Source organism: Panthera onca, chromosome B2 (genome assembly GCF_046562875.1).
Source record: "Panthera onca isolate mPanOnc1 chromosome B2, mPanOnc1 haplotype 2, whole genome shotgun sequence".
Lineage (NCBI taxonomy): Eukaryota > Metazoa > Chordata > Mammalia > Carnivora > Felidae > Panthera > Panthera onca.
The window spans coordinates 116,273,612-116,299,006 of record NC_138343.1 but is presented as its reverse complement, the minus strand read 5'-3'; the positions used below and the strand labels follow the sequence as shown (position 1 = coordinate 116,299,006).

At 38.7% G+C, this 25,395-nt stretch overlaps 1 protein-coding gene across 2 annotated transcripts in view; it reads right to left on the bottom strand.

The window, feature by feature from the left end:
* LAMA2 (laminin subunit alpha 2) overlaps positions 1-25,395 on the bottom strand; it is a 613,797-nt gene that overhangs the window by 12,589 nt on the left and 575,813 nt on the right. For both annotated transcript variants that reach the window (XM_078447300.2, XM_078447301.2), the window contains 6 exons: positions 21,458-21,634; positions 21,060-21,228; positions 11,337-11,449; positions 10,827-11,016; positions 8,683-8,838; positions 463-616 (listed from right to left, as the gene is read on the bottom strand). In XM_078447300.2, the coding sequence (XP_078303426.2) occupies positions 463-616; positions 8,683-8,838; positions 10,827-11,016; positions 11,337-11,449; positions 21,060-21,228; positions 21,458-21,634 (959 nt within the window). The remainder of the gene's footprint in view (positions 1-462; positions 617-8,682; positions 8,839-10,826; positions 11,017-11,336; positions 11,450-21,059; positions 21,229-21,457; positions 21,635-25,395) is intronic.

Below are 25,395 nucleotides of genomic sequence, written 5' to 3'. Positions count from 1 at the left end.
GACCTGCTCTGGAAGTGCTCATTAGTAAGGGACAGATGCCTAAAGTCAGGGAAAAGTGCCAATCGTCATCACCATCGATGAGAAATGGGTACCAGTATGTGTCTGTCATGGGTATGAGTGGGAGCTCATGACATGGAGTATTAAAAGAAGTTGAAGAGAGGAAGAAAGAAAAATGCTACCTCGCCTTCAGAAAGGTAGACAGGGAAAACTGAAAAGTAGATAAATTACATGTATAAACATATGGCCCTTCTTGTAGAATTACACTTATTTTTTCTATTAAATCTTCTCACAATAAGACACATTAATCTTTAAGAGACTTTTTGTTATTACTACTATCCGTTTTTATTTCTGGCTTAAGTGTACTAATTTAGGAAATCCAGGACTTTTATTTTTCCATACAAGCCAGAAGTTAATATTTGGACCTATTTAATATTCAACAGGAAGAAAATGGAAGTGCCTCACCTGCTTTGGCAAAACCTGTTCCATCAAAATATGTTCCTTTCTGAGCATTAGCAAAACACGTTCCAACGTGGAAACTGGAGGTTGGTTGTTCAAGATCCACAGGGGCCTCCGCCATCTGAAAATTCCTGATGCAGCCATCAATGCTGTAGGTCACCTAAATATTCAGGTCAGACAAAAACAAATAGCAGGTTTTAGCAGAAACTTTGCCTTTATATGGAATTCAGTAATTTGTGGGGATGCTCTGTGCTTGTAATCATCACCCAGTCTCCTTAAGACAGCCCCAAACTACCTAAATCTGTACCATCATCCCAGGCTTCACAAAATGGGCCCACAGAATCCTCTGTTGGCCTCCTCAACTAGGATATATCTAGCCTATATCTAGATTGTTCTGATATTCTAAATAGTGTACATTGTGACTCTCATGGGACCACTGGTTTGGCAGACCTATGTGCCCCATATGAATATCATAACTTTTCATTAGTTCCTTATGCTGGTTCTGGTCCAGGATGGTGGTGTAGAAATAACCTGAACTTACTACCATGGACACACCAAATCTGTACCTATTGATAAAGCAATTCCTCCTTTAGAAGAATTGAGGGCCGACTGAATAGCTTCTGCACAGCAAAATGGCAACCCCTGACCCAATGAACTGCAATGGGAAGGGATAGTACTGAGGGACTGAAAGGAGATTCATCTGACCTGGGGCACAGAAAAAGAGCAACTAGTATATAAAAGGCTCAGCCCCAGAACCCTGCCAAATGGTGAGGGAGCTGCTGGAACTCTCTGGGTCAGACAGGCTAGTGAGAGCAATGGTTTATGTACTTCCTCCACCTTGATAGCATGGACCACTCCAGGGTCCAGGCACCCCAGCTGGCCTATTGCCTTGTGAGCCCCAGCCCCGTAGCTTATACCAGTGCCAGCTGTCCCAGCAAGGCAACCCCAGAATGGTGCACACTGGGACACCCCTGTTCAGTTCTCCCTACAACTCCAGCCATGACACCAAGGTGACACAGGAACAATGAATGCTGGAACACTCCAGACCCATACTACCTCAGCTCCAGATGGCATTCTGTGGCAACCCTGGCACAGAGCAGTCCAGGACCTCCTGACTGATGCCTGTTTTGGCTCCAGCAGCCCCAGCAGGGGGCTCCCTGCACTGAGTGCCCCATGAACCTCCAGGCCATACATGCCTCAGTTTCAGTTATTACCAGGGTACCCCTTGCAGGGAGCACCCCAGGATGCCCCAGCCCACATCCCACTTCAGCTCTAGCCACCCCAGAAGGGCATCCTCTGCAGAAGAGTCCCCAAATATCCCAGCTTATACCCACTTCTGTCCTGCCAGGGTGCCCTCTGCATGGACGGCATTAGGAACCCCTGACTTGCACACGCTTCAGTTTTAGCTGTCCTGACAAGGCACCCTCTATGCAGAGAGCCCCAGGATCACCCCAGCACATGCCCAGTTCAGTTCCAGCCAATCTACCAGGCAAGCTCCAGCAGAGAGTGCCCTGTGACCCCCAGCCAGCCAGGAAGTCACCAGGCACACATAGCCTGCACAGGGGATGACCATACCACAAGACTGTTCCTTAAAGTTTCGGAGAAGTAGCTTTTCCACTTAATTCATAGAAACACACACAAAATCAAGCAAAATGGAGAGACAGAGAAATATATCCCAAACAAAAGGCAAAACTTCAGAAAAAGAACTAAATGAAACAGAGATAAGCAATATGCCTAGTAAGGAGTTTAAAATAAATGATTGTAAAGATATTCACTGGACTAGAGAGAAGAGTGGAAGAATTCAGTGAAAACTTCAACAGAGAGATAGAAAATATAAAAAGGAACTAATCAAATTTGAAGAATATAACTGAAATGAAAAATGTGTGAGAGGGAACAGATTACCAGATGTGGAAAAACAGATCAGTAATCTGGAAGATAATAATGGAAAGCACCCAAGCTGAATAGCAAAAAGAAAAAAAAAAATAATTTTTTAAAAAGTGAGAAAGAGAGTGAGCATGTGAGAAGGGGAGGGGCAGAGGGAGAGGAGGGAAAGAATCCCAAATAGCTACAGGTTGTGAGCATAGAGCCTGATATAGGGCTTGATCTCATAAACTGTGAGATCATGACCTGAGCTGAAATCAAGAGTTGGACTTTTAACCAACTTAGACACCTAGGCACCTTAAGAAAAAAAGAATTTTTTTAAAAAAATGAGGATAGGTTAAAGGATCTTTTCGACAACATTAAGAAACAAACATTTACATTATGGGGGTGGCAAAAAACTTCCATAACCTAGAAAAGAAAATAGACTTCCACATTCTAGAAGTACAGATAGTTTCAAACAAAATGAGCCCATGGAAGTCTACACAATGACATATAATAATTAAAATGCCAAAGATTAAATATAGAGAATTTTAAAAGCAGCACGAGACAAGCAAACAGTTATGTAAGAGGGAAATCCCATCAGGCTAGCCATTGATTTTTTTAGTGAAAACTTTACAGGTTAGAAGAGAGTAGCCTCACATATTCAAAGTATTGAAAGAAAAATAAAACTCACAACCAATAATACTGTACCCAGCGAGATTATCATTCAGAAATGAAGGAGAGATAGTTTCTCAGACCAAAAAAAGTTGAAGGAGATCATCACCACTGAAGTGGCCTTACAAGAAATGTTAAAAGGACTTCTTTAAATAGGTAAGGCCATGATTAGATGTCAGAAAATAAAAAGATGTAAAATATGACAACACATACATAAAATGTGGAGAGAGGAGTGAAAATGTTTTTCAGTATGTGTTTGAATTTAAATGACCATCAGTGTAGACTGCTATATCCTTAGGATGTTATATGTGAGCCTCATGGTAACCACAACTCCAAACATTTAATAGATACAAAACAATAAAGAGAAAGAAAGCTATACATAACACTACAGAGTCATCAATCACAAGGGAGCAAAAGAATAAAGGTTCAGAGAAGAACTACAAAAACAACCAGAAAGCAATTAACAAAATAGTAGTAAGTACAAACTTATCAATAATTACATTAAACATAAATGATCTAAATGCTCCAATCAAAAGACAAAATGGTAGAATGGATTAAAAAAAGCAAGATCCATTTATCTGTTATATAAAAGTGACTCACCTCAGACCTAAAGACACAGGCTGAAAGTAAAGGGATAGTAAGAGATATTCCATGCAAATGGCAGCGAGAAAAAAAAGCCAGTGTAGCAGTACCTATATCAGACAAAAAAGACTTTAAAACAAGGAGTGTAACAGAGAAAGGCATTAAACAATAAGGGATGAACCCAACAAAAGGATATAACAATTATAAATACGCACATAAAGTACATAAAGAAGATATTAACAGACATAAAAGGAGAAATTGACAGCCACACAATAATAGTAGGAGACTTTAACACTCCGGTTCCATCAATAAATGCATCATCCGGGATGAAAATCAATAAGGAAATAGCGTCTTTGAACGACACACTAGAGAGATGGACATAACAGATATATACAGAACATTCAATCTCAAGTTAACAGAATACACATTCTTTTTAAGCACACATAGAATATTCTCTAGGATAGATCACAGTTTAGGCCACAAAATCCGACTCAATAAATTGAAGAAGACTGACATCATATTGTGTATCTTTTCTGGTCACATGGTATGAAACTAAAAATCAGTCATAACAACAACAAAAAACTGGAAAAACACAAACATGTGGATGCTAAGCAATGATAGTAAACAACCAATAAGTCATTGAAGAAATAAAAAAAAATACATGGGGACAAATGAAAATGAAAACAGACAAGGTGAAATCAGTTCTAAAAGGGAAATTTATATTAACTTATAGGCCTACCTCAAGAAACAAGAACAATCTCAAATAAATAATCTAACTTTACACATAAAGGAACTAGAAAAGAACAGACAAAACCAAATGTGAGTAGAAGGAAGGAAATAATAAAGATCAGAGCAGAAATAAATGAAAGAGACAAAACAATAGAAAAGATCAATGAAACCAAGAACTGGTTTTTTGAAAGATAAACAAAATTGAGAAACTTTTAGCCGGATATATCAGGGGAAAAAAAGACCCAAATAAATAAAATCAAAGATGGAAGATAACCACCACCACCACAGAAATACAAAGGATTATGAGAGACTACTATGAAAAATTATATGCCAACAAATTGGACAATCTAGAGAAATGATTCGTTCCTAGAAACCTACAATCTTCCAAAACTGAATCAAGAAGAAATAGAAAGTCTGGACACATAAATTGCTAGTAACAAAATTGAATGGGCAATCAAAAAACTACCAACAAACTAAAGTCTTAAACCAGGTGGCTTCATAGTCAAATTCTACCAAACATTTAAAGAAGAGTTAATACTTATTTCCTTTAAACTAGTCTAAAAAGTAGAAGAGGAAGGAAAGCTTTCAAATACATTCTATGAGGCCAGCATTACTATGATACCTAAACTGGACAAAGATGCCACAAAATAAGAAAACTACAGGCCAATATGTCTGATGAATATAAATGCAAAAATCCTTAACAAAATATTAACAAACCACATTCCACAATATATTAAAAATGTGATCAAGTAGGACTTATTCTGGGGATGCAAAATAGTTCAATATTCAAAAATCAACAAGATACATCACATTGAACACAATGGAGAGCAAAAATCATACAAAAATCATCTCAATAGATGCAGAAAAAACATTCGATAAAGCTCAACATCTGTTGATAAAACCATTCAACAAGGTGGGTTTAGAGGGAACATACCTCAACATAGTAAAGGCAATATGTGAAAAAGCCAGAGCTAACATTATACAGAAGGTGAAAAACTGAGAGCTTTCCTCTAAGATCCAGAACAAGATGAGGAAGTCTATTCTTGATACTTTTATTCAACATAGTACTGAAAATCCTAGCTGCAGCAATCAAGCAAGAAATAAAAGGTATCCAAATTGGTAAGGAAGAAGTTAAACGGTCACTATTTGCAAATAACATGATAATACATAGAAAAACCTTAAAGACTCCACCAAAAAAACTACTAGAAGAAAGAATGAATTCAGTAAAATTGCAGGATACAAAATTAATACCCAGTAATTGATAGAATTTCTATATACTAATAACAAAGTAGCAGAAAGGGAAATTTAGAAAACAATTCCATTTACAATTGTACTGAAAAGAATAAAATCCCTAGAAATAAACTTAACCAAGGAGGTGAAAGACCTATACTCAGAAAACTGTAATAATCCGATGAAAGAAATTGAAGATGACATAAATGGAAAGATATTCCATGTTCATGGATTTGAACAATTAATATTGTTACATAAATATTGTTAAAGCAATCTACAGATTCAATGCAATCCCTGTCAAAACACCAAAAGCATTTTTCACAAAACTAGGACAAATAATACTAAAATTTACTGAAATAGCCAAAGCGTTCTTAAGAAGGAAGAAGCTGGAGGTAACACAATTCTAGATTTCAAGGATACTATAAAGCCTTAATAATCAAAATTATGATACTAGCTCAAACACAGACACACAGATCAATGGAAAAAATAGAGATCCCAGAAATAAACCCACACTTATATGGTCATTTAATCTACAACAAACAAGGTAAGAATATACAATGCGGAAAAGACTGTTTTTTTAACATATGGTGCTGGGAAAGCTGGACAACTACATGTAAAAGAACGACACTGGACCACTTTCTTACCACCATACACGAAAATAAACTCAAAATGGATTAAAGACCTAAATGTGGGGGGCGCCTGCATGGCTCAGTTGGTTGTGTCCGACTCTTGATTTCAGTTCAGGTCATGAGTTCGAGCACCACATCCAGCTCTGTGCTGACAGTGTGGAGCCTGCCTTGGATTCTTTCTGCCCCCTCTCTCTGCCTCTTTCTCTCAAATAAATATTAAAAAAAAAAAAAAAAAAGACCTAAATGTGATACGTGAAATCATAAAACTCCTAGAAGAAAACATCAGCAGTAATTCCTTTGACCCTGGCCTTAACAACATTGTTCTAGACATGTCTCCTCAAGCAGGGAAACAAAAGCAAAAATAAACTATTGGGACAACATAAAAAGTTTCTGCACAGCAAAGGAAACTATCAAGAAAACAAGGCAACCTACTGAATGGGAGAAGATATTTGCAAATGACATATCCAATGAGGGGTTTACATCCAAAATGTATAAAGAACTTATACAACTCAACACCAAAAATAACCCAACTAAAAAATGGGCAGAGTATATGAATAGACATCTTCCAAAGAAGACATACAGATGGCTAACAGACACATGAAACGACGCTGAACATCATTAATCATTAGGGCAATATAAATCAAAACCACAATGAGATATCTTCTTACATTCTCAGAAAGGCTAGAATCAAAAAGACAAGAAATAACAAGTTTCTGTGAGAATATGAAGAAAAATGAAAAGATACATTTTCCTCTATGTTTAATGCAGAATGATTTACAACTGCCAAGATAAGGAAGCAAAGTAAGTATCCAAATGGACGAATGGGTAAAGAACACGGTATTTATATGCAATGGAATATTACTGAGCCATAAAATAGTGAGATCTTGCCATTTGTAACAACATGGATGGACATAGAGGGTGTTATGCCAAATGAAGTAAGGTAGAGAAGACAAATACCATATGATTTCACTTATATGTAGAATCTAAAACACACACACGCACACACACACACACACCACAACAAAACCAAAAACAAATGAATGAACAAACAAAAACCAGAAACAGACTCATAATTACAGAGAACAAGTTGATGGTTGCCAGAGGGGTGGAGGTGGGGGGATGGGCAAAATGGGTGAAGGGGAGTGGAAGGTATAGACATCCAGGTATGGAATGAGTAAGTCATGTGAATAAAAGCTATAGCATAGGGAATACAGTCCGTAGTATTGTAATAGCATTGTATAGTGACAGGTGTAGCTACACTTGCAGTGAGCACAACATAATGTATAAATTTGACGAATTACTATGTATACTTGAAACTAATGTGACATTGTGTCAACTGTATAATTAAAAAAATAACTTAATTAGTCCCTTATGTTTTTATTTCATGTTTCTATTAATAGTTTATTAGTTTAATAGTTTATTAACCTTACTATCTCTATATACATTCCATCATAATCTAATTTTAAGTTCTATATGAAAGATAATTAAATTTGGCTTAGTGTTTCTTCCTTATGAAAATCTAATGGAAGCTTTGGACTCGTTCCCAAGAAAATGTACATACACTTGAAAGTTTGCATGATGCGTTTAGAATTTAGGGACTGTACACATAATTCAATCATACTCTGCTCCCTTATATTTCATCTGGTTTTAGGGACACAAGTTAATCACTCTTGTCATTTTCCAGAGACTCTCATTGTGATAGGTTTAGGTATCATATCTGATAGCTATGAAAGGAACGTAATACTGATCACCCACAAGAGGAACCAAAGGCTGAGAATTAAACAATGATGATGAACAGTTGTGTTTGATGAAGAATAGCTCTGCGTTATCATGTGTTCTAATTTGAGTATAGAAATGTAACACATTTCTTTGTGATACATTCTCTAAAAACATGGATCCCCTATAGTTCTTACAATAGTGCTTTCCAAAGGAAATGAGGACACATGGTCTGACAAAAAATTATTTTGTGATTACTGACTTATAAAATTGTGAGGACTTTAAATTTGGAATCCTATACTGTACTCTATATACTGTAGTTCAGTACTGGACAACTATACTGTAAATATTGCAATCTCTCCATATTTGCAAAATCTCTAGTCCTGAAACAACGTCGTCAATATTATCTTCCTTGTTTTCCAGTGCTTTCTATATGCTTAGTACTCTTCCAAGGACTTTAAATATATTACCTCATTTAATTTTTGCAATAACCTTGTTTCTTTGGTATTATTATCCTATTTTACAAAAGAGGGAACTTTGTCAAAGAAACATTAAGTAATTTGCTCCAGACCACACTAGTTAAGTAGGTACCCAAACGGGGAGAGTCTGGCTCTAGGGTCCATGTGCTGTTTTGTGGTATTATCCCTCATAGTCAAATCAGTCTAGAAAGTCTTCTGTCACTTCTCAGAAAAGATGATTTCCTGTTCACTTACAAGTGGTCATAGGTCAATATGACCTAATAATTCAACATACGTACATGACCCAGGCAGTTATTTAAGACACAAAAAAATAATTAAATCCTTACTGGACCAATTCTTCGGGTGGTATAGTTGATGGGCAGTCCGCCAACATACAGCATCCCCACAACATCCAGGATATCAGCTTTCTTGGGACTGATGGTTCTGTTGGAAGCATCATCTACATAAATAATTCCTTCTTGCTTAATTCGCATAATCCTAATCTACAAAAAGAAGAGGAGTCATTAAAGCCAATCAAGGATACATTTCAAATGTGCAGAGTGTAAGATGTAAGAACTTTCTGGCTATTCCTTAGGAAAAAGCAAAATAACTTACTGAGTGCCTAATATGTGCTAAGCCCATGAGTGAAGCTGAACTCATTTTACACAATATCTCAAACTCCCTCTTTTCCATTACTACCGTCTCCAAGAGTCCAAAATCTTCCTGGATGAGTTTTAGATTAAAGACTTTTCTATAGATTGCCAAGTGAGCACATGTATCAAGAGGTACGCATGTTGTCAGGAACCTTGCAGATTAAGAGCCCCATCATGAATTAAGTGGGCTGCAAAATTCATGTCCAGTTTTAAACATGCATTAGTTTGAGCTAAGGCTGGTCTCCCCAACACAATTTCAGATATGCTACATCCCTCTGCCTAATAGGCATTTTTTGTGCAGAATTGAAGGAAGGGCAGCACATCAAGGCTGCAAGGCAGTTTCCACAGCAGCTGATTAGTTCAAAGGCAGGAGGAAGATGGAAAGCTACCTGATGCTGAAATTACAGCAGGGGGGTGAATTATCTGTTGGGGACAGAGGGAAATAAGGAGTGTCAAGATTGGCTTGGGCACAAAAAAATTTGAGTCTGAGTTCAGGAAACGGAGTGGGTGACCCTGTCGAATGCTGGAGCACAATGATGGTTTAAAATGAATTTATGTTAGGATTAGAATAATCAAAACCTCATTTTTACACTTATCTTGGTTTGGGAAACAATTTTAAAAAATCTTCAAAAATAAAATCCCTCCTTAATTTGGCTGCTTATAGTATTGAAACTTTCTTTCTTAATCCCAGATGCACTGTGGACCAACAATATGCCAGTTTTTTAAGTGTAATGTTTATTCTATTAGCCAGAGAGGAGAATTAGCCTTAATGAGAGTTCCTTCATGAAGCTCAGTATTTGCTAGTCATAAGCTCCCAAGAAAATATGAAAATTACATTTCTTATTTCCAAGATAACGAATTGACAGACTTTGCATTTTTATTATATTTGTCTCAGGTTCTTTGGCTTGTCATCTCTCTCTCTCTCTCTCTCTCTCTCTCTCTCTCTCTATATATATATATATATATATATGTTTATGACAAGCCAAAGTGTGTTAATATATAAAATCCAACACCTAATAATATCAAACTCTAAAAATTAAGCATTTTATTGGTCTACCTAGGGAAGCTTTACTGAATAGGCGATCACAGGTGCAGAAACAAATTCTGAGTTTTCATTTTAATAAGGCAGTATATTATCTATTTGCAGTCTTGCCAAAGAGGACAGTAAGCTGGCAAATGAGCCTTCTGTGCCCATAATAGTGCCAGTTTCTGGGTGTAAGGCCAATGTTTTAAAAGTTGTTCCAAATGACTGTCGGTGGAAATGTGGCCCTCGGGCCCTTTAAACATGATACAGTAGATTCCCAAACTCTTGGTTTTCGCAGTACGGGGTGTGATGAGGAGGGGTGGTATTAGGGCTCATTTTAGTTTACCACCTTTTAAGTTTGTCAAATATTATCTCATAAAAGAGAGGCCATGTTAGCACCTTAAAACATGAAAATATAATCTCAGAATATTTATTATTCCTCTAAATTGAATACATAGAGCTTGGAGGTAAACATACTCCATTGTCCTACATTTCTCACTTACAGTAGTGAAACTGTCTTCAACTATCAGCCCTGGTGTGCAGACAGATGTTTGGGAACCACAGCTGTATAGCAATAATGGAGTCCTGTGCTACCATGATGAAGCATGTAAGTGATCAAATACACACCTACCCAGGTCTGATGACATTTCCCAGTTGTATGTGGCACTTGCTTTATTTTTAGCCTCAGCCACATTCCAGTAGCACCAGAGTCGGCATATGCCCTGGCAAAACAGCACCTGCACCAGGGGAATGCCAACGGCTGCCACTTAGTATTCCCCTCGTAGGCCACTGCCAACATCTCATGGACTATTACCTTGTGCCACTGACCATCGTTGATCTTGGTGGGGATCATGGTGTTGGTGTCACCACTTCCCAAGTCATAACTGAAGAAGGGCAATCCATTTCTCAACTGAACGGTAGCAAAATCAGCATGATTGATCCGAGCCATGTAAAAAAGCAGGCCTGATTCAGCTTCCGTTCGCACTTCAAACTCGATTGTGAGGCTGTGAAAGCACGCAAAATAAAACAAAAGTAAAAGCGTTCTTATTCTAAGCTAAAGTTGCCTCTGCTCACGGGGGGGGGGGGGTGATTTTCACACAGGACAGTAAAACCACCTCTGAAATGAGGACTTTCCAGGTCTGCTGATTTCCTAAACTGAGCTCCTCAGGCGCAGGCAAGTATCATTCTATTCTCTATCGTACTCAATGAATTTAAAACACTCACCTCATTAATGAATAAATGTAGTTGATTAAACTTGAATCAGGGCAGATACTCAGTATTTCCATTTGTCAGCTCTTTCTCAGTATCTCAGAATAATACATACCGGTTTTTAACTTTGGTGTCATCGAAGGCAATCGCAATGTGACTGTTTTTCGAAAGCCCAAACTGCTTGCTCCCTATCAAAAGAGCTGGTTCTGCTTCCGCAGCACAAGGACCCTGTAAAATACCCAGGAGAGAAAGAAGAGATGGACTCTGTTTTTGCAAAATTCGATCCTATTATCTACTTGTTTCTTCTATTTTAGCTTAATATTCCTGTATAATCTTACTGAGGTTCCTTAAGAAGAAAATTTACTAATGTCTGTTTTCTACTATATGGTAGGCAGTTACTATGAAAAGTTCAGTGAATGGGAATCTGTTTTCTTGTCCTGCACCCTTGAATCACCAAATCAATGTGCTCAAAAATATTTATTGATCAATTCATGTTTTCATTACCCTCCAAGGAAAAAAAAAATTGTTTATGTTTCTGAGAAAACTGGAATTTCCTTTTCACTTTTACCTCACTTATGAAGAGTTATATTCTTCGAAGATTGGACAGGGAAAATGACAAGCTAGCCACCAAGTTATAAGAGGAGAAAAATGTGTTCCTTCTTGCCCTCCCCATTTTCTATCTCCCACTGTATTACTTTTTCTTGAAAATTATCAGTCTACTGGAAGGTTTCCATGAATTTGGACTTTCAAGATGGTGTATCTAAACTTGCAAGTCAGGCCATTCAGGCCCTGAGCCAGTTGCTAGGCAACCCAGTACATTTTTTAATGTATCCCACCATATACCATTTCAACTGTCACTGTGCAAAGACCCACTTCTTACAGTTCTTACGAGGGAGAGCTCCGTGCAGGGCGGGCTTACTTGGATTAATGCTCTGCTGTCACCATCTTGAAATTCTTAATACTTTTTGAAAAAGGGGCCCTGCATTTTCATTTTGCTCTGGGCGCTGGAAACTATACAGCCAGTCCTGGCTGAGTGGACCGTATTTGGCCAGTGTAACCCGTAGCTCAATAGATAATCAAGGCTCCTCAAATTACTTGAGTCATAATTCCTTTCTCTGTTCTCTATTTGCACAAAATAGCTTGAAGTACAGGCTGCTTAAGAGGTCCTTTAGAACACACAGTACATGGGAAAATAGCCTGCACGCTCTCAAACAACACATCTGTTTTTAAGATCTGCACTTAATAGCTCTGGATGGGCCACTGCCCTAGTGAGCGCTGACTCAGCAGAGGTTCTCAAACAGCCCAAGGCAGGCTTTTGATGCAGAATGTTCTTCTCAAATAGAAGATGAGATGACTCATCAGCGCACAGGACATTTTTACTTGATGAGGAAAAGCCTTGCTCTCTTTTCTCTTGAGCTTCCTCAAACGGGGCACTCCGCCGCAGCAGGTAAAAGGCTTTAAGTGTTTGAAATGCTATAAAATTGGTCTTCATGGAAGTATTTCCCTTCTTGCTTCCCAGGAGATGGTCAGTTACAAAGAGCAGACTGTGGCAGAAATTCACACAGATATGCAAAAACCCAGTGGGTAGAACAGGAAAAAGCTATTTATTCACACAGCTGAATGGCCTCTCTTGGAATCAACATGTGGCCCCTTTCTGGTTACATTGCCTGTAAAAAGAGCCCAAATGGAAAGGCTCTGGTAGCTTAATGTCTCTGCCTGCAATGATGCTATTAATAGAATTGGGATCATTTATTAACCTCTCGCGAGATTTCCTACACAGAGGCCCCATGCCACAAACGTTAGTAGTCTGCAGTCCTCCCCTGAAATCTCTTAAGCGAATCCTACCTGCTGTGAGTCCATTAGGGGCAAAATCTGGCTAAAACATCTCTAACTCCTCAGCTCTGAAAACTGAGAAACTGAAAAGGTTAATGGATGCTGAGGAATTAGGGAACAATGAGTGTGGCTGTAAAGAAAATCACCAGCAGGTTATTTCTATGTTATTCTTAATCATTGTGGTCACTCATCTAGTTGCTATACATATAAATGTCAATATAACATAACTTTAATAATATAATTTTTTAAATGACCAAAGTGGCAATTCTAAAGGTTAGGTGTTCATTGGTAGCAGCTACAGGTCACAGAGAGCTTTTGTCTTTATATATTTTGGGCATTGAGGCCCAAACACCACAATAAGCGTGCTTGCTGGTAAACTGGACAGATCTTTCCAACACTGGTCTTAAGCTGACCAGTTTTCTGTCACATACTATCAGATTTTCTAGGTGCAAACGACCATGCTTACATTATTTTAGGAAAACCTTTGACTCAAAAAGGATAGGGACTTTGTAAGAGTTCTTTTAAGAAGCATTACAGGTTACAACCGCTGGAAATTTAGGAAGAGTGAAGCCAGAGGGGCTCTGGCTTGACTTTTGCAACAGGCAGATTCCTCAGACTGGCCAATGTTCTAGAAGACAGTGATAATGGGTCACTCTACTACATAATCTCCAAGTAGAAAACCATATGCTAAGTTCACTGTATGTTGGGGACACTCAAATCGATGTTTTCTATCATCAGTTTGCAATAGGATGGACACTATGAATACTTCTTTACTAAAACTTGTGTCACGTTCCTTTATAAAACGGCAGTTAGGAGAGGACTGAGAAATGTAGTATAGGAAAGTTTTTACACGTATGTACATTTGGAAGACAATTTTCCAGCCTGTACTCTGGGAATGTTTTTGGTGCAAGTGTAGACCTCTATAACCTCACTTGGTTAAAGACAAATAGGACTGGGTCTTGTCTGCTGTGCTTCACTTTCCCCAGGGTGAGTCTGAAACCAGGCCCAACGTGGGACGTGCACGTACAGGAGGGGGCAGACCCTAGTGGTTTGCCTGTGGCTACTCTCCCTCCCCTACTCCCTGATGCCCCTCGGAGGGTTGAGCAGTTCCTCTGGCTGCTCAAATGTCTTTTTGTTCCCTTCTAACATTATTATTATTTTTAAACGTTTTATTTATTTTTGAGAGAGAGAAAGAGAGAGAGAAAGAATGAGCATGAGCATAAGCAGGGGAGGAGCAGAGAGGGGAGGGGCAGAGGATCTGAACCGGGCTCTGAGCTGACAGCAGAGACTCCCATGCGGGACTTGAATTTATGAACTGTGAGATCATAACCTGAGCCTAAGGGAGAGGCTTAACCGACTGAGCCACCCAGGCACCCCTAATTCTAACATTTTAAAGGCAATATGTGAGATGGAACAAAGAGTGCCCCGTGGTTTGCACAAGAGTAAGATGCTCCTATTTTTCAACCTGCTTCCCACAGAAATCTAAGCTAAGGAGAATGGGTAAGAGAAAGGGTCCTCTAAGGAGGCAATTCTAAGGAAATTTGAAGAACGATGGTTGCAAGACAAATCTTCCTTCTCCAAGCTAATGTGAGTTTCAGGGAGGGCATCATCTTTATGGATGTGATACTTTACCTGTATTATTTTGGAAACACTTATCTTTGAAATCTATTAAAGCAACAATAAAAAAAAAAAAATCACAGGCTCATCAATCTTAACATGTTACAATCCTGCCACCTTGTGGGAACTCTTTAAAGTACTGCATGTGCATATGGGGAAAAATGTGATCTGGAGGACGCAGCCTGCTTGCTGGTGTCCGCTTGGCAGGTGACAAGTTGTGGGCAGACAAGACTTAAGTGAGGAGTCTAAATGTGGCGTACCTGCTGATTAGGGCAGTGGCATAGTTGGAGAGGATTCTGAAGGAAGCCATGTTTCTTAAAGCCGGGCATCGGCCAATGGACAACGCAGCAGATTAGTAACAGCGAAAACTTTTTCACCTCACAGTTACTCCATTTCAGGTCAGAATAAATCAGGGGTCATTTCCAACTGCTGTTTGTTGGCTGACATTTGGAAATGAGTTCTTGGATTCAGAGTAGCATGTGAGTGGTAGGCAAGGATTCCTCGACTTTAGATTGGTGCAGAGCAGAGATTTAAATTGCATTTATCAAAACTGGCATCTTTGTTCTTGAAAGCATCAAATGATGAATGATCATAAAAACTACATCATTTTCTCCCTTCATGAGTCAGTAATCCCTCTAACAAATGTGGGCTAGAATCACATCTGAGAAGTTGGATGTTTCTTTGTGATGCTTTTTTTTATGGATGAATACTAAGTGGAAGATACTTTTTAACGGCACTGACTTTAATGTTCTGAAATATAAAATCCTTACTCAAGCTGTTTGAGAAAGTGAATTATGTTACTACCCAGCACATGAGATTTTTTGGTAAAGTATTGGGCATTTGCAGTAATATTTATACGCTAACACCCGAATAGAGATTTCTTGTAGTACGGATAACGTGTGTTTTCCCTTTAAAGACATACCAATATCCAACTGATTCATCATTTGGCATAGACTGTACTTAGCTTTTAAAGTTGTAGTATTAAAGCTGCTTGATAAATAGTTTTCTTTTGGTCTATTCTTTCCTTCTCTGTTCGCTTCTTTCCCCCAACACCCCAAGAGCCCTCAACAACACAGGACTCTTCACGGCTATTTATACCACTCTTCTCAGTGTTCACATTTCAAACTTCAAGTCCCACATTCCAATAAGCTTCAAGGAAAAAATACAGCCAGTCATTGTATACAAATCCACACAGGCTTGGTATAAAGACTTGGTATAAATACCATATATATCTGTAGGTGGTAATAGAAGTCTACTGTCTTATCTAACCCCACCCTCCACCATCTTCCATGAGAAATCTCCACAAATATAATATAGAATGTAGAAATGTTTTATCCAGCTCTAAATGAGCCAAAGAATGAGAGAGAAGCACAAAGGGAAGATGGGCTCCCACACTATCAAATGGGATAATACACATGTAATGCTCTCTGATCTATGTATGATGTTCTAGCATGTGTTACTGATGGCACTGACATAATCCATTTCACAGGGTAGGGCTTTCTTAGGATACTCCGAAACTTCCCTGGAGTATAGTGAACGTCATCCTCGTGATGTGAGGTGTTGGTGGGGAGGGGTGAGATGGTGTAGAGAAGAAAAAGAAAAGGGGACTGAAGATAGGGGATGGTTCCTGTTGGCTCTGCTAGAACAAATAGGGGACAGTTCCTACGTCAGGATTTAAGTTGCAAGCCTTAATTGTTAAACACGTTCTTACAATCTAACTCCTGATTAAAAAAGGAAAGAAGATGGTGAAAGTGGAAAATGAGGTGAGACTTGAGATATAAGAGAACTTCTACTGGAGTCTATAATTGTTGAAACATGGAACACTCGCCCCACTTTGTTTCCTGGCACTTGCTCTCTGCCTGAAAGTGTGAAAGGGTAACTCTTCCCAGAGAAGAACGATGGAGTGTTACTATGAGCCAGGCATTGTGCTAGGTGCTTTGCATACAGTGTATAATTTCTTGGCTCGGGATGCATGCAGGTAGATATCATCCTTCTTATTTTTCAATGGGTCAGCTTACATTCAGAAAGGACAAGTAACCCACCAGAGTCCACTGCATAAAAGTGGGTGGGCTATGGCGGGGAAGGGAGACGTGGCCAGTTCCCGATCACTGGAGTAAGGGCCAGTTTGCTTCTTCAGTGACCCCCAAAGTGGAGGGGTTTAGGGAGACCCACTCACCACATCCCTCTTTCCCAGACGAGAAATCAACTATCTAATGGGATACTGAACAGGAATCAACGTTGAAAACCAATGCTTTCAATTTATCTTTTAAAAAGAGTTATGAAAACAAAACACAGGTAAGAATAGTTTGTTTAAATGATGAAAATCATCTCTAGTCCATAATACGTCTGCTGTTAGCATCTGATATATTTCTTGCAAGGGTTTTTTTTAATGAGTTTTTCTATCTTTCGATATAGATGTGATTATGCAGTATATATGGCTTTATATCCTGTTTTCCCCACTTAACACAATGTCATAAGTATGTCATCATCATTTTATGTTGTTTCAATTGAAAGATTTTATGTATTAAGACTGTGATGACATATTAACATTTGCATTTTATAGACCTGTTTTTACACTTCTGGGTACCACTAGTCATTTTGTTTGGATGGAGTTTAATGGTGTCCCCTGCCATGCTTCCAATTTTCAATCTTGAGAGCTAGTGGGTTGTGCTTGTAGCCCACATTCCGCACTTATCCAGACTGACCTCCACACATACTTGCTCACTTTGTCATTTATATTAGTGTCCAATTTCTCAAATCTGCCTCTCTGTCTCTTTCTCCCTCCCCTTCTCCCTCTCCCTGGCCAGCAATGATGATATCTTATTCATTTTTTGCATTAGTAGGCTCTTAACAAATATTTGTTATAAATTTGTTATAAATGTCAAACTTTTAGTAACCTTTAAAAAGCAGACCTTCTTCTCCACACACACACACACACACACACAAAGAATGAGAAAGAGAGAAAGAAATCAAATTAGAAGATATATATGGTTCCATAATCTGAAACTATAAAAATACAACTCAATAGGGATAGAAATTCTAAAAAATGTAATTACCACCACACAGTATAAATAATTCTAATGTGCAAGAGAAGGGACAATAGCTGTTAGAATTTAGATATCTGGGTTTTAGTGGTAACTGTCTATAACGCGTGTGATCACAGGCCATCCTGTAAGGTCTAGGGCTTTGTTTCCCCATATGGAAATTAAGAGTCAGAATCTTTAAGGTCCCTTCCAGCTCTGATGTTCCGTGAGCCTTTGTATGCCAGCCCACAGGACTGCCATTCAACTTCTCTTTTGCTTTTGTCTTGTCTAAGTGGAATGTTCTGTTTTGGAAAAGTTAAAACATACACTGCTGAGAGAAAATGGAAATTGGAATTGGAACAGAAGGTTATAAGAAAACTTAAATGAGTTAAAATCTCTAGTCCCAGATGGGAAAGTATCTTTATTTTCAGAAAAAGGGAAAAAACGTGATCTCTGGAAACCACAGAGGGATATGCTTCAGACTCCCTAAAAAATAAAGTCTGCATGGGCATTTAGAAAAGAAAGGTGAGGGGAGCCTGAGTGGCTCAGTTGATTGAGCATCCAACTCTTGATTTAGGCTCAGGGTATGGTCTCACGATCATGGGTTCAAACCCCATGTCGGGCTCTGTGCTTGCAGTGTGGAGGCTGCTTGGGATCCTCTCTCTCTCCCTCTCTCCTGCTCGTGCTCACCACCTCTCTCAAAATAAATAAATAAACTTTAAAAAAAGAAAAAAGAAAGGAAAGGAAAGGAAAGGAAAGGAAAGGAAAGGAAAGGAAAGGAAAGGAAAAGGAAGTTGATCGTTGGGGACCAGCAGGCTTCTACACCAATAAACCATACCAAGTCAAGATGGTCTGGCTGAGAGACCTGACACAACAGAATGAGTGGTACAAAGACCCTCAAGACTGTGGTTGACTGAATATGGTACATGATGACGAACGAATAGCATAATCCATTGATTTAAAACATTGAAGTATTCTCAGGCGCATCCTTAATAAAATCTGGTAACAGGCCACAGGAAGGAAAGGTACTGCTGTCGCCTCAACTGGGCATTCCATTTTGAGTAATATGGTCCATTCTAAGTGACATATTTTGAAAGGGATATTTCAAAGTCAAGAAATTGATCAGCGGAAATATGGGAATCAGAAATTAGGTCATATGAAGAATGCTTGAGATTATGGAATATTTACCCTAGGGGAAAAAGACTTCGCTAGTTTTTTCTTTTTCTTTTTTAATTGAAGTATCATTGACACACAACATTACATTAGTTTCAGGTGTACAGGGTAGTGATTTGCCAAGTCAACACCTTATGCTATGCTCACCACGAGGAAATGACTTCACTGTTTTCAAATCCTGGAAGGGATGTTAGAGAAGATATAAGCTCAAAATATTTCTAGTGACAAGGAGCAGACTGGTTTCCAAAACAACCAGTTCCATCATGGAAACTAAGGAAGAAAAGAAAATGTTCAAGAGTTTTCAAAATCTGTGCTCAACACAGCATGTTCCACCCATCAACTGGCAAGTGCTATAAATACGATGCACACGCTGTTAAGAGCATAGTGAGATCCACCCTCTTGGATACGTTGGTGATGTGAAAGTAAATTGGTGGAACCTTTGTAAAAAGCAACTCAGATATGTGTTGAGAACCTTAGATACATTCATCACTTGACCTTATAATTATTCATCTAAGAATCTATTTTAAGAAAATAAATGAGAAAGTTTGGCATACAAAGGCACTCATCAGAATATAGTTTCCAATAGCGAAAAACTGGAAGCACTCTAAATGGCCCACAATGAGTACAAAGTAGAATTAGAAAGACAGAGTGTTGCAGTGATGAAGAGCCAGACTGTATCGTCAGACCTACTGGATTAAAATTCCTATCCTGCCATTTACTGGCTGTGTCAGCGGGTGGGTTACTGAGGCTAGGTCATTCTTGCCAACTCAGCTACACGTTGGATGTATATCGTTTACAGAGCCATGATGAAAACCACGTATAATGTTGGATGGAAATTGTTTAGGCAGTGGCTGGCGCATAGTGAGCACTGAGGAACAATCATTACGATCATTACTGTCTAGTAATTATGCCATTTATCAAACGTTTCATATATACGAGACATTTAACAAACATTATTATTTTTTAATCCTCCTAGTCGCTCTGAGACGTATGTGTCCTTAATATACTCATTGTACAGATGAGAAGACTGAGGGATAGAATGGCTGAGCAGCTTTCTCAAATTCATACACATAGTATACTGGAATACAGGATTGAAACCCACACTGTAATCAATGAAATGATCAGCTCCATAAAATGAAATATTTTTTGTGTCTCTTTGCATGTCGCACCCACACACATGTATGTAACTGAAACAGGGAAACTGAAGGACCCCATAAACATCTTTCTGTTCCCTTTCCTGCTTCTATTCTTGCTAGGACCTGCACTCCCACCCCACTTTACACATGCTTCAGAATGCAAAGAGTGTATGTCCTCTTTGTAAGGGACAAGGAGTTCAAGATTTCTTTAGAATAGATAACATTTAAGGAAGGGCCCGGTGAGAATGACCAGAGGAAGCTATTATATGCACATTCCAGATCCCCAGCCTGGACATATGGAAGCCAACGTTCCCTAGCTCCAAGGAATAATACCTGGGCCCTGGCCTCTGTTCTAACTTGTTCCTGGATGTCTGAGAGGCATGTACACTGGACCACAATTCTCAATGAAAACCCCCAGACTCCAAACAAAGATGAGGCTCATATTCTTCTCCTTTCCGAGTCTCCCAGATGCCCTGAATGTGTCTGCTCTGTCCATATCTTCAAGAAACTCTGCTTTTACTTCCTACTGGCTCACATTTGATTTCCATCCTTCGAGAAGCCATGGGCCCTCTTGGCTGGTCCTTTGGGTCCCTTTCTGGGTCCCCAGAGCTAGCCTGTCAGCGTCACAATCAGACCTATACACTTGTATGACATTTAATTATTATTACCTGTTTCAAAAATAAAAACAATACCAAATTGTACATATGATATAAGATTTACTACTTAAAATGCAAATAAAAAGGGCTGGAAATTGTTACGGTTGTCTCTGTGTGGTGGTATTATAGGTGGATCTTATTTTGATTCTGTAGACATTTCTGCACTATGCTAACTTTTCAACTGAAAACACATGCCATTTTACAAGGAGGAAAATTTAAGGAGAACGATATATAAATCAAAGTAATCCAAGAAAGATGTAGGGAGAACGGGTTTTCATAGACCAGTTTCCCTTCCTCTAATTCTAGAAGTAGAGCTTATGAGATATCCTGAATTATCTTCTCTCTGAAAACAACTAGAATACAGGTTAAAATTAGAAAGCAATAGCATAAAAACACTCACCTGTGCCACAACTGGGGTGGGTGTAGGGAAGGCTGGGGTGGGCATTGGCTCTGGCCGGGTAACTATTTCAGCTGGAATTTCTCTACCTTCATCCTCACGGGGTTTCTGATGGGCACAACGACCGATGTCTGCATTTTTGAAGGAGACAGGCTGTGCAAAGTCCATGGGGCTAATGGAATAGGATTAAAATTAAATACTTTCTATTAGTTTTTATCGTCTTGCTTCCTTACCATTGAATTTTTCCTCCCCCTTTTAAAGGCCAGCAGTGCAATTTTTAAAATCTAATGAGGAGGTCTTCTCTGGACGCCCCTCCCCCCACCACGCCATGGTTTTGTGTAGTGTAGATGCAACAGGGATCCTCATATTAAAAAAACCAAACAAACAGAAGAAGTACGTACACAGAGTTTATAACAAGGTTCCATACACAGCCTTCAAAAGGAGGAATATTTCTGAGCGGGGGAGGTTGAAATTCAGGTGGAGCACCCCCAACGAAAAGCTTCTTAACTTCAATTGCCTGTTCTACTGTCAGATTTTGCATATGCCTTCTGTCTTCATCGACTTGAACAGTAAACATGCTGAGAAAACATTGAAAATACACAGTATAAAACACAAAACATCCAGTATAATTGGAAATCAAACTCTTTCCTGCTACCCCTCACCCTTCCTCCAGTAGCTTTTAAGTGAGCCAAAATTCGATAATTAGGATTTCTACACTAAGCTAACAATATTTTTTCTCAGGCTCTGTCCCTCTGCCTCCCCCCGCTCCATTTGCTCTCTCGGGGAGTTGATTGAAAGAAGGTAATAGTGGAGCTGTAACGTTAGCCTTGGCTTTGGCAACACTGGCCCCAAACACACAAACCCATAGAGCTGAGGCTTCTGTACAGTGCCGTTATATCTAATCGTATAAGGCTCAGTGGGTTTAGCACAGCGTGGGGTCACATTTTGTTTGGTTCTTTATTTCTTGGTTCGTGCTAGCTATTATCTTCTTGCTGGGGGACAAACTGTGCTCATGAGAGTTTGGATTGCAGGACTCAACAGCAAACACTTACAGGGCATTTTATAAAGAACATAGCTGCTGGCTTTTGAATAGAAGAGGCAGGCAAGAACATCATGCTAATTGTTCCTTGCCATAATTTTCCTTAGTGACTGTTTCATTAATTCCCCTAATTTGCTTATGAGAGATAACTCACACACTACTAATTGAGAACCTCATGTTACTTATTCACCATCCTTGGATCCTGGGGCAAAGAATCAAAGGAGACAAAAAATTCTGATGATGACAAAGACCAAAGGCATTTTTTTCTTTTGTTCTAGATGCAGGTTTTGAATTTCAGTCCCAAACAGTTGGCATGAGCTATTAGTCATAAGTATTAGTCACTAGCCCGAGGATCATGAATGGATTACTGAAAACTTACTACATATCTGGGGAGAAAACCAAAGTACTTAGTTGGAAAACTCAGTCCTAAAAGGCCATCTTGCTTGATTTTATAAAGAATAAAAACCACATGTGGAGCTAGAAATAATAAACCAGGGCAAAGACACTCGAAATAGCCCTGAGCTATTGGTCCACTTTGAGACAGTTCAGATGTAAGAGAATGAAAAAAAAAAATTGATTTCATTGGTGCTCAAAATGTCATTGTTCAGGGGGTGTAGAGGGAGCAGGTTGGATTTATTTTCAAAGGAAACATAGGGGGAAATGACATATTGGTTTTTTACCAGACTCTGGAAGAGTGTGTTGGCAAAAATCAGGAGGTTCAACATTATTGCTAAGAATGCTGGTGTTTTATGAGACTTAGAAAAGCACTCACTTCTGGGCATGTGTGACTCACCGAGAAGTCCCCTTCCACACACACCTTTTTTTTTCCCTTTTGCTAAAAGCAACGTCTTACTAACATGACATAGCAATGCTCCTAAGAATTTTAATGAGGGGTTTAAGCCACTATTAAAGATTGTCTAAGAGAGCAAATCTCTGTTCTTGATTAGAATTTTTAAAAAGCCAGAGGCCCTCATGTTTCTGATGTAGACTGTCTAATCTGGTTCTGTCCCCACGACCATTATAGTGGTCTTTTCTTAGTAGATCGCAGGGTAGAGATACAGAATGAACACGAGCTTTCGGGAGGAACAGACTGGAATTGAGTATTAGTGCAGAAGCTTACTGTGTGACCTGGGCCAGTTATTTAATCTTGCTCAATCTCATTTCATTCATTTATAAAATGAGGATAAAAATACCTGCTTTAAACCATGGAAAACATTAATTAAGGGATTGCACTGAAGCTGTATTACTTAATAAGGGCATTGCTAGAAGACTATAGCTGAATCCTGCTTGTATTTTACATTCTAGGAGCATCAAATCTAGATTATTTATTTAGCTCTTTTTTAAAGGGGAACATTACCAATATGTCCATTGGGATTCTGGTGTCTTTCCTGTTGTTTAAGTATTTATTCAATAACTCTTTACCGAGGACCTACAATGTGCAAAAAGCACTACAGTAAACATTACTATTAGTATCATGATAAGTTAGCTGTATTTTCTTACAACAGTTGATTCTTGGAGTTTCATAATTGAATATTTTATTACTTACATTCTGTTTCTTGTTTGTTTGGAGTATTGGTATAAGATTTTGTTTTCAATCTTACACCAATTTTCAATCTGCCAAATGGGTTATAGAAGATATTAAGGGAAGTACCCTGACATTTGTAATCTACATGCAAAACAAAATCTGCAATTTTATTTTGATTGAACGTATTTTGGATGGTAAGAAATATTTGGGTTGCAGTGTCCAAATCATGAGCCCATTCTGGAAATCCAGATTATTCCTGAAGTATCTGGTCTAACTTTTGTGGCCTTTAGCCCAATTCTATACCTGTATTGAAGAATGCTCTCACAAAGGAGAAAAATCACTGCCTTATGCATCTACTCCAGGCTCTTAGGGCTTTAGGAAGAACTACTGGCCATGTAAGTGGAATCCAAGAGAAGGTTAAGAGGGCAAAACCCTTACAGGAGGTAGAGATCTCTGGAGTACCATGGAATTAGACACCAAAGTAACTCAAATGAGATTTTTGCAGAGGAAGGGGTAGAAAAGGAGAGAGAGAGTGAAAGATGAAGGATAAAGAGAGATAACAGGGGAGAGAGAAGAGGGCCAGGACAATCTTGAAAAGATTGCCTCTCAGTTTGGTAAAAATCCAATGATTTTGTGAGGTCGTATGAAAATTAACATTTTATCCGGGGCTTTTCATTTAAGAAAGAAAATGCCATAATTGACATTTATGATCTGAATGGTGTTAGGAGAAAGCAAGCATTTCCAAATTAATCAACATGAAGTAATACAATCTTTGAGGTCACAAAAAAGGGTAAGAATAAATAGTTGGCAAGCACAGGTAGAGGTGTGAAAATCATATACACCTGGGTTTAAATCCTGGCTCTATTATTTACTAGTTACGTGATTTGGGGCAAGTTAGTTAATATTTCTTCATCTGTGATGGAAGGATATTAATGCAGATTTCACATACGCTTAGCACAATCAAAGGAAATAATCTGTGTCTCGTATTTGACACAGAGCGTGTCACAGAATGAGTATGAAGCATTAAAGAATGTTTCTGGGTGAAGTTGTTAGGGTCATTAGTGATCTCTGGTTAATCAGTTAATTGGGGCACTTACTTAAAGGATAGGCGATGCTTATGTTTTGACCTTAGAGTGCTGAATGAGACATTATGGTAGCAGATGTGTTCTTGCTTTGCCACAGAGTTCAGTGACTACCCACTAATATGTCTAATACATTATCCTTTAATTAACAGCGAATGGCAAAACTGTTTGTTTATATGGCCAATTAACCGAATGACCAGTTTTCAGAGATGTACTATACACCGAACTTAATCAAATAAAGGTTGGATTAATGGCCAACAGCTGTGAAGTTGGCATCATAAAATGCCCTTCTTGAAGAGGCACCTGTTAAAAGGACACTTTAGCGCAAGATTGTAATGCACTTGGGAACGTGAGAATCCTTTCTGTACAGAATAACATATTCTGGGTGATTATTTTTTGTCAGCTGTATTTCTCAAGTCTGCACTTGTTTTGCTGAAAATTTTTAAAGTTTAAAGACGTTACAAAGTCCTTCTCACAATGAGAAGGACTAGCATTTGGCAAAGAAGCTGAAATCTGGTCTAGAAGACATGTAAAATAGTATTTCAGAGTGGTTGCTGAGATTCAAATGAGAAAATTCAGTTTGCATTCCTCCTCAGAGACCATGACCGACATATCTGGCTATTAGGCTAGTAAAAGTTCTTAGTTTGTCTGAATATTGATCCCTCATTTGTCTTAATCATGGTTTCTAAACAT